The sequence below is a fragment of the Mandrillus leucophaeus genome, unplaced genomic scaffold (assembly GCF_000951045.1).
Source record: "Mandrillus leucophaeus isolate KB7577 unplaced genomic scaffold, Mleu.le_1.0 Scaffold599, whole genome shotgun sequence".
Lineage (NCBI taxonomy): Eukaryota > Metazoa > Chordata > Mammalia > Primates > Cercopithecidae > Mandrillus > Mandrillus leucophaeus.
This window is the reverse complement of record NW_012106463.1, coordinates 410,894-428,984: the sequence shown is the minus strand read 5'-3', so window position 1 is coordinate 428,984 and position 18,091 is coordinate 410,894. Positions and strand designations below refer to the sequence as shown.

The 18,091-nt window shown below is 34.6% G+C and overlaps 1 protein-coding gene across 5 annotated transcripts in view; it reads right to left on the bottom strand.

The window, feature by feature from the left end:
- The window catches only part of SOX6 (SRY (sex determining region Y)-box 6), a 532,017-nt gene that overhangs the window by 126,625 nt on the left and 387,301 nt on the right, over nt 1-18,091 (bottom strand). For 3 of the 5 annotated variants that reach the window (XM_011999550.1, XM_011999548.1, XM_011999549.1), the window contains exons 8-9: nt 4,125-4,204; nt 2,506-2,628 (exon numbers count right to left, since the gene is read on the bottom strand). In XM_011999550.1, coding sequence (XP_011854940.1) covers nt 2,506-2,628; nt 4,125-4,204 — 203 coding nt within the window. The remainder of the gene's footprint in view (nt 1-2,505; nt 2,629-4,124; nt 4,205-18,091) is intronic. The other 2 variants (XM_011999552.1, XM_011999551.1) reach the window with 1 other exon arrangement.

Here is an 18,091-nt window from a genome sequence, read left to right as displayed (position 1 = left end):
TGTTGTTAAGATTTACCCAGCCTAATTAATTTTAGAAATGACAACCTTTGCAGGACAAATTAACTGTAACATGAAGTAGAGAGCACCAGTTCTGAGTAACGCATGCAGTGGGGTGGGGGTGTATATGTGTTAAAAGCTTTTCCTCCTAAGAATCTCTGTTTAGAAATAAAACCAGTTAATATTGTTGTAATGTTTTCTAAGTAGCAATACTTTATCATGATCATGTTTGTTGACAGAACTGTGACATTTTAGCTTGTCAAAGGAGGGGAGAAGACCCTAGCTAGAAAAGAAAGCAGATTTTAATAGCAATAAACCAATATATTATTAAAATATCCCTCTACCCTTGCTCAAGATTTAAAATGTTACTATCTAGCAGCTTAGATATGGGTGTCTACTATGCTATTCACGGAAGTCCCAATAAACATGCTACACTCATACTAGGAAAGTTTGGGAAACCTGCCTTTTAAACAAGGTTAATCTTTTCTAACCAGTGTCCACATAAGCAAATAGATCAAAGGTTTCCTGACGTGCAGGAAAAAGCTGCAAAAATAGGAGGCAATAGAACACAGCAAGAGTAAATAAAAACTGAGGAAACTATCAAAGCATCCAAATTTAAACTGCAAAGCTATGAAGGCTCTTGAATTAATAGTTTCCTTGTTTAGCCTAATTAAAGTGACAGACACGTGACATATGTTGTGCTTCTAGATCAGCATCACTAGGGCACTACACAGCTCTGGCACTCATATGTATGACATCATGGTTTCCAGAAACCCAACAGAAGCCAGATTTGATACATCAGGGATCAGTGATGGTGTGGGGGTTGGGAGTGGGGGGTGGGAAAGAAGCCGATCTAAGTGAAAAATTAAGCAAAAGAAAAGACTGGGTAGAAACCTGGCTAAGGGAAGATTGATGGGATAGAACACAACACCTCAACAGAAAATCCAACAAAAAAGTCCAACAGGAAAGTCCAACAGGAGAGAAAGAAAAGTCCACCAGGAGAGGAAACAGAAAAGTCCAGCAGGACAGGAAGTCTTCAGTTTGAGCCAAGGCTACCTGATTTCTCATTCTTCCAGGCATTTAAAAGCTTCTCAAGATCACTGTCCTAAGTAGGTAAGCTTGCTAATTGTCATCACACATATAAACTTGTTCCTAATGTCCAGTCATCTCTTTTTAGCTCTCCTAGGCATAGTAGATTGTCAGAATGCCTAGAAATATGGTACTCACTCTACAGCCAAAAGACAGCCTTAGAAATTTCTTTTGTCTGTATAGAAGACAGGAGATACTCTGATAGTCTGTGTCTAATTATGTCTGAGTGGAAACCCCTGTCTACCTCTTATGTCAAAGCAAAAGAAAAGAGGGAGGCAGTTAACAAGCTCTAGAATTCTACCTTAGGCTACTTCCAAGGGGGTCTTTGGTCTCGTCTCTTCCGTCTTCTTAGGAGTAATCATTCCCTATCATTTTTCAAAAAGGTAAATTCACAAGCAGCAGAAAAGGTAATGTCAAAGGGACCTTTTATTGACTACATAGTGTTTGAGCTATACAGACCAGCAGGGCCATCAAAATCTAAATGTACATCTTGCTAGATGCAATTATTTTCATTTTTGGATTGAGTTTCCCATCCTAGGTTAGAACATAAAATTTTCTATTATATCTAACCCAGAGAATTAAAGTGTTTCAGTTTGAGGTAAACTGTATCCACTTTTTAAAAATTCAACAGGTAGCTGGAAATTCTCCAATATGATAGTCCCAGTGAGGAACCCCAGTGATGCAGAAAAGGGAATTAAGCATGAAATTGAAGAGAGGAGGACTGGGTTCCTGTAGAAGAAAAGGTCTTGGTTTTCATAAGCCATCTTCTCTCAAGTGGTAAGAATATCCCAACAAAACAACAAAGGACTCTACTGGAAGGTGAAATGTGAAAAGAATACTGCAGAAGTTTGTCTGGGAAAAAGCAACCATCCAGGCCGAGGCACCGACCCCTACTTCATTCTGAGAAAACTGAGTATGTAGAATTAGAAATCCTGGGCAATGACCTTGACTCAATGAATATTTTATAGCCTTGGTTAAATAACTTGACCTCTCCAAACCTCAGCTGTTTTATCTATACAAGCAGAATTATATTTGATCAAATTTACAGAGTTATTCTACGGTCAAATAATTTTTTAATGTTTAAGTATTTTAAAAAAATACTATACAACACTATACATAAGAAAAGATAAAAGAGTGAGGAGAGAAAGATGGTTTTGAAGACACTTAAAATGTAAAGCTTTTGCCTGAATAGATATGGCAAAGAACAACCTTAATTCAGGGGCATTGCTTTGGGATTTGCTTTATTCTCTGAAAGAAAACGAGCAAAACAAGAGCCTCCTTAGGAATGAGAAAAAGGGAAAGATTAAGTTTAGTGTTTAGGTTGAGTGTTTGCCACATTTTTTTTTTAAAAAAAAGCCAAGAGTATGACTGAACAATCCAGTCCCCAGCCCAACGAAGCACCAATGGAAGCATTCATACCTCAATCTGTTTGTGGTTGTAAGAGTGGCCACCACCATGTTCAAAGGTGTCCAAATTCCTGCCAAAACGGTCACTTAGGCCCTTTAGCCTTGGGTTAATTTGTGGGTGGGAGACATGACCCTTCTGTTTAGTAGCATATTCAGAAAAAAAAAAAAAAAAGACAAAACATACTGTCAGAACTCATGAAACAGAATACATGTTTCTAAATCCAGGGTATTGACCACATCAAAAATAGAAAGTAGAAAGTTTAAGACTCAGTTTCTTTCTTTTACAGAAATTTGGTTATAGTATCAAACAGTGGCACTAATTTCTTGTTTCTGCCTCTGACTCAAGAAGATACTCAATAGCACAGCTATAGGAAAAGAAGAAATAAATTAGGTTTATAATAGTGAGGGTTCTTTTTAGACTTGCACCAACTATAGTAGGTTTCAGTATTAGTAGTGTGAAAGGTGAAGGTTTGCAAGAGAGGTGAGGTTGCTGCTACTCTTAGGCAAAATTTCTAGCTCTGCTACACAGCCCTTAATGGGTTACATCTTTATGACTTCCTGGATCATGACTCATGACAAAATTTCTGAAAGTGTTGCAAAAATTCTTTATTTGTAGATCCAATTGGAAACATTCAAAATGATGTTTTTTCATGGGACAATAGTTGTACACTTTTTATGTTCAAGTCACATAGAGATTAGCAACATGAAAATAAAAATGCTTCACCAGATGCTATTTTGTAGATTATTTAAGAAAACTCAAAAAAATAATTACAGTATATTTTACGAATGAAAACTATCTTTAATAAAACTTTCTACTATATTGAAATCAAGTTGTTGATTATCTTATATTCTCTAACTATCCATATACTGAATGTTTGACTTATTTTAATGATCTCAGCTTTTTGTTTTTATTAATACAAATAAACATTCATATTCCAAGTCAACCTCCCATTCAAGTGGTAGTAGTAGAAGGATATAATGACCACCTATTCCTATTCCAAACTCACTTTACTGTGAAGAAGATAAGGTGTAAATGATTTTTCAATCAGTTTCCAAAACACTTTCCCCCCAAGTTTAGCTTTATAAATAAGAAACACCAATGCAAAATTTATAAGACACCATGCCCTGACTTTTGACCCTAGAAAGGATGAGGATACACATATTAAGGAGCAATGCATTCACAATTTACAAAATAATTATCATGTAATTTGAGAATAACAATCCCTTATTTTATGAGCTACAAGAAGGAGAAAATATCCAACATCATTTTTTGTTTCAATTTTTATATGTAAAAGCTAATCTGGACATAAGTGGAGACACAGATGAAAAACTGACAAGGAAAAACCTAACGTGTATGCAGTAACAACTAGCCATTGAAATTGTAAAACTATTCACTCATCTGATAGAGAATACATAGTATTAAGTCATAATGTGATTTTTTTCCTTTAAAAATATTGAAACTGGCAGTTTTCTCTTCTATTTGCATTATGGTAAGCACATAAGGTGTTAATCCTTCTGGGCTATGCTTAAAAAATTATTTAACATTCAGGCCATTATTTAGCATACAGCTGGTTAGCAGTTTTCCACTAAAGTACTGGCTCATATCCCACATTTTTTTCTTCTGGCACTTACCTGGAGCTGTAAAGGGCTGAGTCCAGAAGCAGCAGCAGCTGCCATTGTTGATGGAATGAACTGTACGGGGTAGTTATCACCTGTCGGAAAGAACAATGCATACAGGTTTAGACAATGCACAGGGAATTGCGGCAGACAAGTACAAACATGGTCCTTGGATTGCCTGAGCTTTACAACATTGCTCTAAGCCCAAACATCTGCAGAAACAAAAGGCTTAGTTGGGCACAGACTTGCAGTGATGCCTTGGAACTTTTTGTTAACAGATAGCTGGTAGGCAAACTGGCAAAACATGAATGTGATGTTAAAAAAATTAAATGTGCAATTCAAGCATGTTCGCTCCATTACGAATCTTGTAATACATCATTTTTTAAGAGTAAAAAAAATATCTTAAAGCCAGGCTGACACTCAATACACTGGGAAAGCATTGAGGCTTTTATATTAGAACAACAAAAAGTTTTGGCTTGGTAGGCAAGGCAGAGTATTAGAGTCCAAAAAGGGCTCTGAGCTATTGACTGCCCATAATTCTAAACTTTATTTATTAAAAAAGTTTAAAAATTAAAAAACACAACCTCTTCAATATGATAGGACCAAGAGGACAGCTAATCTTATCTTCCAGTATTCTGTGAAATGTCTGATATCCCCCTAAGTGTAGAAACCATGTTTGTCTGGATTAACCTCTGGTACTGAACTAGTGGATCCTAGTAAAGAATCATGCATACTAAGCACTTATCAGACATATTTTGATGATGCTTTGATTAAATAACCACACATTTTACATGGAATATCTGTACTAAACGCCTGGTAAAGATTGAGTATGGTTCAGCAAAGATGAATGCCATATCTTAATGTGTTTCTAACTCCAGATCATTCCTAAAAAGGGACATGGAAGTACCTTCTGTGACCTAAGAACTGTGTGCAGTAACCTGAAGAGCTAAAATAAAGTAAGGAGGAACATATCATGATGGTGGTAACTGAAATAAAAATTAGTACGTGTGGATAAATTTCACAATATCAGTGATTTAATGGAGTATCACTTTGGCTTCAGCTACTTATTTAAAGTCAGTGTTACGTACTATCTATCTCTAGGCTATATTTTAATAGCCTGTTCCTCCACACATTTTTGACATTTATAATAATCATGCTGTTTTGCATGAACTTTCCACGCTGAAAGCTGAATGTAATAATGAATAGACAGACTAGAAAGAATCTCAGTAATAAAGGTAGTCAACTCGAAAGCAAGAAAACTTTTTTGGGGGGTAGGGGGTATGGACACTAACACCTGGAGCTTTCCTGGTGACTCTGGTTCCTGGGAACTCAGCCTGCTTGCCATATGAAATGCTACTCAGCTGGCCCAAAGTAAATGTTAAGTTGCTTTCACTTTTAACAAATTGTTAGCTTCTAATCTACACAGTCTCTTTGCATCATATCCATAATACCTCATCAGACCATTGAGCACAGTGTGTGCTTGTACACAGTCCAGTAACAATTGGCTTCTGATTGCATATGGAGCGCTGCTACAATGCATTCACTAACATTATATTGTGCTGGTCTCCTACGGAGTAATGTTCAAAATATCTGATCTTGTTTTTCTCCTTCCATGAGGTTGATTTTGGTTTGCAGTACTATATGGGCTTTTTAAAAAAGATAACTAGGCCAAATTATTTTTTATAGTAAATGACTGTCACTTTATGCTTAAATAATTCTACTGATCTTCTTGATATTTAAACTAAATTATCTGAAGGAAGAATATCCTAATCTAAGTCAAATAGTAATTCTTTGGTAGATACAAGTTTTAAAAAATCACAAAACGATGCTGAATTAATGATGCTTCAAAAATAGGGGAAAAAAATCACCACTCTAACCATTGACATGGACTGCCTCCTGGAACATTTTAGAGCCATTCTTTCTTTAAATATCATGCATTATTCATACTAACTCTAAACCACAACCACCCTCCCTGTAAGTTTAATACCAGTTGCTTTATTTGTACTAAAACATTTTTCATGTCAAACATATTAAAAAAAAATCATACTCTAAAAGAATTCCCTGGGGCACACCTTTTTTCATAGCTGTCATGCTTCTATGCTATGAAATAGCTTTTTTTTTTTTTTTTTTTTTACAGTTTTTGGCTTGCCAGTTAATTTATTACTATCTCTACCACACCCTACAGTACTTTCCAGCTCACCTGCTGGCTACAAACAGCTTTCTTTCCACTGCTGACAGGCATATTTTAAAAACATTTTTAACTTTTATCCTTCTTTGAATCTGTATATCTGAATATAATCTTTAGAAAGCTATTTCTCCATAACATATCATTGTTTCAACATTAAAAGTAAAAATGAATACATTAGAGCAACAGAGTATATAACAGAATGATTAGAAGAAAGAGAACAAGGAAAAGGCAGGAGGGGTAAAAGATGAGGCAGAGGAAGAGGGGGATTACAAGTAGAAAAGAAAAATTTAAGAGGGAGAGGGATTTAAGGGTATTGTAAAGTTTAGTTTTTTTAATAACAAAGTTACACGTTTCCCCTATGCGGCTCTAATTCTCTGTGTAAGTCAATCAAGAAAAAGTTCTCAGCGCCTGACTTGGCAAGGAATCAGTCAACATGTTGTAGCAATTTTTTTCAAATTTGTCTCTGGATTTGAAATGCTTTCATGAGGACCCATTCTTTTAAAATTTGTACATGGAAGGGGAAGCTTGTTGAAACTGGTTGGCTTTATGTCCTACTGTAATCTGGCCCTTGCTACCTCTAGTGTAAGAAGACAACTTTCAAAAACCAATTTGAAAAATAATGTCCATTCTATTCTGTAAATCCAGTTTTCCAGCTTTGTAAATATTTCAACTGATGGCTTTTATCTTAAGAGTACAGAACAAAGGCAAAGTAGGATTTAAAACTTATGGAAAATTTGCTTAACATTAGTTTCACTTGTCAGAATAGGCAGCATTCCTTTGGAATCAAAACAGCAAGAGTCCCTAAATGAGAGAAAATAAATTCTTAAATTTTCATAGAAACTGACATGAAGCAGAAAATTAGTAAAACTTAATGGCAGGAGAAGGGGTGTTTGTACTAAGAACCTACAACCCATTAGATTCAGGCTACCTCCTGCAAGAATACTTTTAATTTGAATAATTCAGATATAAAGTCTACCTTTTAAAAATAGCCAAAAATCCCATGAGTAAAAGTCTGTCAATTTACTTTCATTCTTCAGAAAGACAAAGGACTTGGATAGTTGCAGTATCCTGAGATAGTAACTTCAGACATTAACACATTGAAGAAATGATTTAGAAAGTTTGGAAGGAGTAGAGAGAGGAAAAACAAAAACAAAAACAAAAAACAACAATAAAAGAAACAAACAAAAAAAAAAACAGAACTAGAAGACAGGACTCAACAGATTCTTCAATAACTGCCCCAAAGTAGGAATTCAGTCTCATACCTCATTTCCCAGCCTCCAAAACAGGAGAAAAATATGTTACACATCCCTAACTAACTCAAAAATTATTATGTGCTAGCAACATAAATGATAATAAATTGCCAAACAACTGTAGAGCCCACCTTTATGAGCTACAGCCATTCTTGTTATAATATGAACACATTTGAATCACAACCACTGTTGCAAACTTGAACATACCACTTAGCATAGATCTTGCCTGGATGCATGCATTTGGTATAGCAAAATATTACAATTCCTCTATACTCCGAGGGAATGCCATAAATCTGAATTTGTCTTTATGCGAAACCACACTGCAGTAAATGTTAGCAGGTAATAGGTGACACATTTAGAATTCTAAAAATAAAACAAAAGTTTCAATTTGTCCTGAGGAGAAATGAAAAAATTAGCAAGGATTATAATATATATTGCTGAGATCACTATGTTGTTATTTCTCCTGCTAAATTTCTCCTTCTGTACTCATCAAAGAATAGATCAATGATGAAAAGAGTCTTGACCTCAGAATTTCTTCTAAGATCATCTGCAGTGTTTTTTCTACCTTTAAGAAAGCTAAGAATCAAGGCTCAACCTTACTTTTTTCACTTATTTCACAGTTGCATCTAAACCCTTAACCAATCATCTGAAAATCTGTGAAATTTGTCACAATGGCAATTAAATAAGTGAGTGTGAATGAACTCATGTAAATTCATCCCCATTACATAAGATCGATTTTAAAAATCTTCAGTTTCATACTAGGGATGCAGGGATGGCTTAACATATGTAAATCAATAAACATGATACACCACATAAACAGAATTAAAAACAAAACTCACATGATCATCTCAACAGATGCAGAAAAAGCATTTAACAAAATCCCAACATCCCTTGGTGATTAAAACCCTTAGCAAAATTAGCATAGAAAGGACATACCTTAAAGTAATAAAAGCCATCTACAACAAACCCACAGCGAACATTATAGTGAATGAGGAAGAGTTGAAAGCATTCTCCCTAAGAACTGGAACAGGACAAGGATGCCCACTTTAACCACTTCCATTCAACATAGTACTGGAAGTCCTAGGAAGAGCAATCAGACAACAGAAAGAAAATAGGGGCTCCAAATCAGTAAAGAGGAAGTCAAAGTGTCGCTGTTTGCTCATGATATGATTGTATACCTAGGAAGTCCTAAAGACTCATCCAAAAAGCTCCTATAACTGGTAAATGAATTCAGCAAAGTTTCAGGATACAAAATTAATGTACACAACTTAGTAGCTCTGCTATACACCAATAGTGACCACGCTGAGAATCAAATCAAGAATTCAACCCCTTTCACAATAGCTGCAATAAAATAAAATAAAATACTTAGGAATATACCTAACCAAAGAACTCTACAAGGAAAACTACAAAACACTGCTGAAAGAAATCATAGATGATGTAAACAAATGGAAACATTCCATGTTCATGGTTGGGTAGGATCAATATTTTAAAAATGACTATACTGCCAAAAGCAATCTACAAATTCAATGTGGTTCCCATAAAAATACCACCATCATTCTTCAAAGAACTAGTAAAAAGAATCCTAAAATATATATGAAGCCAAAACGAGCCTGCATAGCCAAGGCCATCCTAAGCAAAAAGAACAAATCTGGAGGCATCACATTACCTGACTGCAAACTATACTATAAGGCCATAGTCACCAAAACAGCATGGTATTGGTGTGAAAATAGGCACATAGACCAACGGAACAGAATAGAGAACCCAGAAATAAAGCCAAATACTTACAACTGATCTTCAACAAAGCAGACAAAAGCATAAAATGGGGAAAGACACCCAATTCAACAAATGATGCTGGGATAATTGGCAAGCCTTATGTAGAAGAATGAATCTGGATCCCCATCTCTCACCTTATAAAAAATTCAGCTCAAGATGGATCAAATACTTAAATCTAAGACCTGAAATCATAAAGATTCTAGAAGATAACATTGGAAAAAACCCTTCTAGACATTGTAGGCAAAGAATTCATGACCAAGAACCCAAAAGCAAATGCAACAAAAGCAAAGATAAATAGATGCGACTTAATTAAACTAAAAAGCTTCTGCACAACAAAAGAAATAATCAGCAGAGTTAACAGACAACTGACAGAGTGGGAGAGAATCTTCACAATCTACATATCCAACAAAGAACTAATATCCAGAATCTACAAAGAGCTCAAACAAATCAGCAAAAACAAACAAACAAAAAAACAACAAAACAAAACAAAAACAAAAAAAAATCCCATTAAAAACTGGGTTAAGGACATGAATAGACAATTCTCAAAGGAAGATAAACAAATGGCCAATGATCATACTTTAAAAAACGCTCAGCATCACTAATTGTCAGGGAAGTGCAAATCAAAACCACAATGCAATACCACCTCACTCCTACAAGAATGGTCATACTAAAAAATAATCAATAAATAATGATATTGGCATGGATGTGGTGAAAAGGGAACACTTTTACACTATTGGTGGGAATGTAAACTAGTACAAACACTATGAAAAAGACAGTGAAGAGTCCTTAAAGAACTAAAAGTAGACTTACTGTTTGATCCAGCAATCCCACTACTAGGTATCTACCCAGAGGAAAAGAAGTCATTACATGAAAAAGATACTTGCACATGCATGCTTATAGCAGCAAAATTTTTACAATCGCAAAAATATGGAAGCAGCCCAAATGCTCATCAATTAACACATGGATATTTTATATAAATATATATACACACACACACACACACACACACACACACCATGGAATAGTACTCAGCCATAAAAGGGAATGAAATAACGGCATTCACAGAAACCTGGATGGAATTGGAGACTATTATTCTAAGTGTAGTAACTCAGAAATGGAAAACCAAACATCGTATTCTCACTCACATGTGAAAGTTAAGCTATGAGGAATGCAAAGGCATAAGAATGATACATTGAACTTTGGGGATTGGGGGAAAGGCTGGGGGATGGCGAGGTATAACAGACTACACATTGGGTACAGTGTACACTGCTTGGGTGATGGGTGCGCCAAAATCTCAGAAATCACCACTATTGAAATTAAAAAAATGAAAAAAAATAAAAATAACACAATAAAAATAAAAAATAAAAAAATAAACCTTCAAAGTTCATGCCTTCATGACAGCTCATCAGTGATATAGCCTCCATGTACAGAGGAGAACACAGTTAAAATTATTGACCTTTAAAAAACTAGGTTAGCTTACACAGCTGAACATATTTTCTTCCTGGACCCCAACACTCTGATTTAAAAATTAGGGTGCTTTTCTGAAGAACCTCAGTAATGCTTTGATTCTAAGTAGATCTATATTTAAATAATCAAGTATTACAATAGCAGTTCATATCTCTGCTTTGAAATACTCTGGAAGAGACAGAAATGAGTGGCTTTACAAGATTTCGTTTGCATAGCACCACATGTAAAAAACAAATTTTATTCACTGCAAAAGATCAGATTTTCTTAAGATCAGATTTTCTTGAGACAAAGGCCCCAAGAGTATGAAGTATCATATCAGAGAACTTCAGTCTGAATTCTATCTCCACTATTTCTAGATGTGGAACTCTTGGAAAAGTTAGCTTTTTTGAGTATCAATTTCTTATTTTCTTTTAATAAAACAGAGATGATACCATTTGTTACCACTTATATCTAAGAGCTGTTATGAAAATTAAATGAGATTACACACACACACATACACAGGTTGGGGAGTATCTTGGAAAATAAATGGTGCTCAATAAATGCTAACTAAAACAAAGAAATTAAAAAGAAGCCCTGAATAATTACACAGTCATAACAATTATACATTAACCAATTCAACACCTAGAAGAAATGGACAAATTCCTTAAAACATGCAAATTACCCAACTCAAGAAGCAATAGGAAACCTCAACAGACCTATAACAAGTACAGACAGTGAATCAATAATCAAAGACCGCTCAATAAGGAAACGCCCTGACCTAGATGGCTTTACCAATGGATTCTGCCAAATGTTTAAAGAAAAATTAATACCAATCCTTATCAAACTCTTACAAAAAAAAATGAAGAGGAAGGAACACTTCTAATTCATTTTATAAGGCTAACATTATCTTGATACCAAAACCAGATAAGGATATCACAGGAAAAGAAAGTTACAGTCCACTATCTCATATAAATATAGATATAAAAATCCTCAACAAAGTATTAGCAAAACAAATCCAATGGCATATTAAAAGAATTACTTACCAAGGCAAAGTGGAATTTATCCCAAGAATGCAAGGGATCAAATCAGTGTCAAGCATTACATTAACAGAACAAAGGGGAAAAAAACCAACATGATCATCTCAATTGACACAGAATAGGCATCTGACAAAAATCTAATATTCCATCATAAAAATTCTTAGAAAACTAGTAATAGAGGAAAAAGACCTTGGCATGATGAAACCTATTTATAAAAAGCCTACAGCTGGCCAAGTGTGGTGGCACGTGCCTATAGTCCCAGCTACTTGGGAGGCTGAGGTAGAAAGATTGCTTGAACCCAGGAGTTCAAAGCCTCAGTGAACTATGATCATACCTCTTAATTCCAGCCTGAACAACAGAGCTAGACCCTGCTTGTTAAACAAACAAACAAACAAACATCCACAACTAACATCATATTCAAGGGTGAAAGACTGAAAGCTTTCGCCTTAAGATCCAGAACAAGACAATAATGCTCACTTTCACTGCTGCTATTCAACCTTTAGTGGAAGTGCTAGCCACTGCTATTAGACAAGAAAAAGAAATAAAATGTATCCAAATTGGTAAGGGAGAGGTAAAACTATTTGTATTTGCAAATGACACAATCCTATATATAGAAAATCCCAAAGAATCCCTGAGAAAGCTACCAGAGTTAATAAATTCAGCAAAGTTGCAGAGTATAAGCTTAACACACAAATATCAGCTGTGTTTCTAAACATCAGCAACAAACAACCCAAAAGAAAATTAAGAAAACAATTTCATTTACAAAAGTATTAAAAAGAACTAAACACTTAGAGATAAATCTAACCAAGGAGGTGAAAGATTTGTACATTGAAAACTATAAAACATTTTTGAAAGAAATTAAAGATGACATAAATAAATGGAAAAGCATCTGTGCTCATGGGTAGGAAGATTTAACACTGTTAAGATGGCAATACTACCCAAAGCAACCTGCAGATTCAAAGCAATCCCTATCAAAATTACAACAACTTATTTCACAGAAATGGAAAAGCCAATTCACAAATTAATATGGAATTACAAGAGGTCCCAATAACTAAAACAATCTTGAAAAAGAAGAAGAAAGTTGGAAAGCTCACAGTTCATATTTTACCACAAAGCTACGGCAATTAAAACAGGATGGTACTGGCATAAGGAGAGAGAGAGAAAGAGATATGCATATATATCTGTGTGTGTATATATATATCTACCAATGAAATATAATAGAAAGCTCAAAATTAAAACCTTTACACATATAGTCAATTGATTTTTGACAAAGGTGCAAAAACCATTGAACGGGGGAAGGGATAGTCTTATCAACAAATGGTGTGGGGAAAATTGGACATCCACGTGCAAAAGATGTAAAACAACAGAAAAAGCTTCCACCTTACACAATATACAAAAGTCAACTCAAATGGATCAAAGACATGGATCAAAGACATAAACTTAGAAGCTAAAAAAATAAAACCCTTGGAAGAAAACATAGTGATAAATCTTTATGACATTGAATTTGGCAATGATTTCATTGATATAACATCAAAACCACAGGCACCAATGGGAAAAATGGATAAATTGGACTCTATCAAAATTAAGAACTTTAGTGTATTAAAGATACTATTAAGAATGCCAAAAGACAAATTACAGAATGGGAGAAAATATTTGCAAATCATGTATCTGATAAGGTATTAATATCCACAGTACACAAAGAACTGAAACTCAACAACAAAAATCCCAACTCAAAAATGGGCAAACTACTTAAATAGACAGTTTTCCACAGGAGATATCCAAATGGCCAATAAGCACATGAAAAGATGATCAGCATCATCAATCATTAAGCAAATGTAAATCAAAACCGCAATGAGATACCACTTCACACCTACTGGGATAATAATAAAAAAATTTAATTGAAAATAACAAGTGTTAGCAAGAATGTGAAGACATTGGAATCCCCTTACATTTCTGGTGGGAATATAAAATGGCATGGCTACTGTGGAAAACAGTAGCCATAGAACTTCATGTGATCCATTAATTCAATTCACAGGTATATATCCGAAAGGACTGAAAGTGGGGACTCTAACAAACATTTCTATAACCATGTTCATAGAAGTATTATTCATAATAGCCAAAAGGCAGAAACAAACTAAGTGCCTATCAACAGATGAACAGATAAACAAAATATGGTATATATACACAATGGAATATTATTCAGCAATAAAATAATATTTTAACATATGCTACAATATGGATGGACCTTGAAATGCTATGCTTACCGAAATAAGCCAGATATAGATAGATAAATATTGTATTATTCCAATTATATGAAGTACCTACAATAGGGAAATTCACAGAGAAAGATAATAGAATAGAGATTACCAGAGACTAAGGGTAGAGGGATAGAGAGAGTTATTTAATGGCTACAGCATTTTTGTTGGGTATGATGAAAAAGTTTTGGGTATGGATTGTGGTGTTGGTTATATGATATTGAAAATATATTAATGCCACTGAGTTATATACTTACAAATGGCTAAAATAATAAATATTATATTACATATATTTTACTGCAATAAAAAAGAAGTATTAGGTATACTTGTAAAATTGTTTTTGGTCGTTGAGCAGAGGGATACTATGACTCAGTCTAACACTCAGCTTTTAGACTGCATTTCCAAAGGATAAGGATGTAGTTTAATGGGCTAAATTTACTCAGTTTCACCATCAGACTTTACTCCCAATCTTAGTGCTTTATCATTTTCAGAGAACTTTTATATATTTTACCAAATTTAATTTTCACACCCACATTGAGTAGTGAACAAATCATGACACATTTCTTAGATGACAAAAATTTGAGGTTCAGCAAGATTAAATTACATGTTCAAGTAAGGATGAAACAAAATAATTGATGTGAAATATTTAGCATAGTATTTGGCACAGTAACCAATCAGTAAGCTTTAGCTGTTATTATTATCATATATTATCATATTATAACTAGTGAGTAAATGGAAGACCCAGGAGCAGGCAGACATCCTGTTCCTAGGACCTCTTAGGAAACTTAAAGGGTGCTTTCTAGCAGCAATCATATAAAAAATTCCAACTACATAAAGCAATGGGTCAGCTAAGTCAAGTCTGAAGTATGAAGGGGGCTACTCATCATTTCTGCTTTTCAGGCAAGCTGATCTTGATCTGATATACAAATCAGCAACTGTGAAAAAGGCTTTATCTTTTAATTTTCTCCAACATTTGTGCTCAAACGTATCTCTTACTCTTGATTGCTGCACCTCTCTGTATCGCAATGTGAAAGAGCAAAGCAACCAAAAGTCTGTGGTTTATGTTCTGGGCTCTGATGATGAGTTCCTATCAAGAAATGTGTCTCTAATTATAGAACCTGTAAAATACTAAAAAAAAAAAAAATAGGGATTAAAACTCAATAAAGCTATTTCTAGAGAGAACAATCTGAAAGATGCAGTCCTGGAGCTGAACAATCCCTGTGGGCAACATGCCCCCTCAGCAACCCACTGAGGTGGGAGAGCTTGCCTAGTGTTTACTACATGCTGGGACTCTGAAATGCCCATAGGTACATTTCAAATCACAGGGTGGGGAGTGAAGGCCTATAACCCTAAATATATTTGCTTACACTGTCTTCACATGGATTCAGAAACAGTCAACTTTAACAAACAGTGAACGTCCCCCCAAGGTAGTCTTTGCTCTCTAGAAATCAAGACAATTATTCAGTCAGCTGAAGGCAGAAATACCATGAAATCATTTCAGATACGGGAAAATGGAAAGGGGAAAAAAAAGGAAATTTATTTTTTTTAATTTATAAAGACCAAGGTAGCACTTGTTCATACGGTTGTTTAGGGAACCAGAATATAAATTTATGCCACCAATTCAATATTTTCTTTCAAAACTTTAGTCATTGTTGTCTCACATACATTTTTCTTTTTATTTTATTTTATTTTATTTTGAGATAGGGTCTTACTCTGCCGCTAAGACTGGAGTGCTGTGGCAGAATCACGGCTCACTGCTGCCTCAACCTACCGGGCTCAAGCAATCTTCCCACATCAGCCTCCTGAGTAGCTAGGACTACAGGTGCACACCACCATTCTTCACTAACTTTTTAATCTTTTTAGAGACAAGGGCTCACTATGTTGTCCAGGCTGGTCTTGAACTCCTGGACTCGAGTGATTCTCGCACCCCTCAGCCTCCCAAAGTGCTGGGATTACAGGCATGCGCCATCACGCCCAGCCCTCATATACATTTCAAGTGAAGTTACCATAGCTCAGTTTGGGGCAAAAATAAGTTGTATCGTACTTGTCCAGTTTCCAGTCCAATAGCAGTCTCTTCACCTAATTCATGTGAACGATAATTCTAATCAATTTTACATATTTTTCATATGTAATAAAGCCTAGGTTAGCCAAAATACTGAAAGAATTAGAGTTCTGATGAATTAAATTGTCTGACATAATTTAGGAGTCACACGAAAGTAAACACTTTTTTTTACCCACCTTCCTTATAATTAAAACTCTTCCTACATCTCCAAACCCATTGTCCTGCCTTATCCAACAGAGTTTAACCAACATAATCAAATACGGCTTTGTTACCCCAGGACACTAGCTCTAAGCTGTCCTTTGTTCAATGGAAGTAACTAATTTCTGCACAATATTGTCACAATTTCTGTTTTTCTCAGTTACATATTATAATCCCATTAATGCTGTTTGAGAAGACTTTTGAAAAATGGTCTAAAATCACTATATATATAACAATATCTTCCTCCATGAAAAGTGGCAGTATTGTTTCAACAAAATTAGGCAAGTAATATAGTTACAAGATGTCTACGTCTAACAGAAAATAAGATGGATACCTGATTTTGAAATGTGCATAAATTTAACTTTGAAAACACTGAAGTCAAATAGAGAATTTCCACATATAGTTCATTTAAAATATTTCTGGGACTGGTACAGGAGTGTCAAACTCAAATTCAGAATAGAACAGTAAACTTGGTTTACTTCCAAAGGAAGTCGAAATGAAGAAGTAGTTTAGAATGACTTATAGAGATCACAGGAAGACTGAACCACTGCACTGAAAAAAAAATATTCTCTGAAAAAAATATGCCAATTTCATAGGTAAGTATAACTTGTTCTAAAAATCATGCTCCAGAAAAATGAATTTTTAACAATTTGAATGACATAATTTTCTCTCAGGTATCCAAAAACCTTTGGGTAATGAGTCTGATTCATTTATATGTGAGGAATTTTCAGACAGCCCTTAAACTCGCCAATCTCATTAACATCTCTACTCCTTGAATCATTCGTGTTTTGCCACAGACATCCTACCTTTTCTTACAAAGAAGGAAGTTCTCTATCAAATACAAAAGAGTAATCAATGGCAACAAGCAATTAAAACAGATGCTAAAATGCACTAGGCTTGTTTTTATGCTATTTAGTAAGCTCGGTTCTCCAGAATTTTAGTAAAGTGATTTATATTTTATTATTGCTTTAAGCATATTAAAATGCCTTTGTTCACTTTATAAAACATATACACAAAGAAACTGCTGCACGCAGATTTGTTGTACTCAGATTTGATGGTTAATATAATCAGGTTAATATGTTAAAAAGAACTTGACACAGAAATTATTAATGAGTATAACAAGGTCACTACTTCTGAGCTGAGGTCACTTACAAAGAATGCACAAATGAAATTAAGGTTGACTTTTATTTACTTGACTATCTTCTTACATTGGATTCCTTTGGCAACATATCTTTAAACATTTAAAGCCCTGTTTACAAGGAGGTTCTGAAAGAAGCTTCAAACCATTATGAACCTAATTGAATTCCCCAGGAGTCCAGTAAACTCAGAGGAAAAAAGAAAAATCATAACATTTGCTAAATCATCTTAAAACATATTTCACTGCAAGGTTACATGACCTGTTTTTTGAGGTTTAAAAATGAATGAAAAAATACTGAATACTTCATTATTTAGACGAAAATCAAAAACAATTTTACCTATTAGTGGTAAGCTAATTAAATCAGTCTAGTTTTAACTATTTTTCTAAGAGAAGTCTGACAACAAACAATAACATTTTATACTGTATGTGATCACTTTCCCAGAGTATAACAGTTCTCACAAGGAGAAAAGGATCTTTAACCAAAAAACAATTATTCACAGCAAAAGTATGAGAGAGAGCTGACAAAAACATTGTAGTCCCCAGGGAAAGTAGTATCTTATCTGTGAATTCAAGACAAATTCAAGTGGAAGAAGAGAAAGTAAAAGTTTTTAGCAACCAATTAGTTTATTACAATG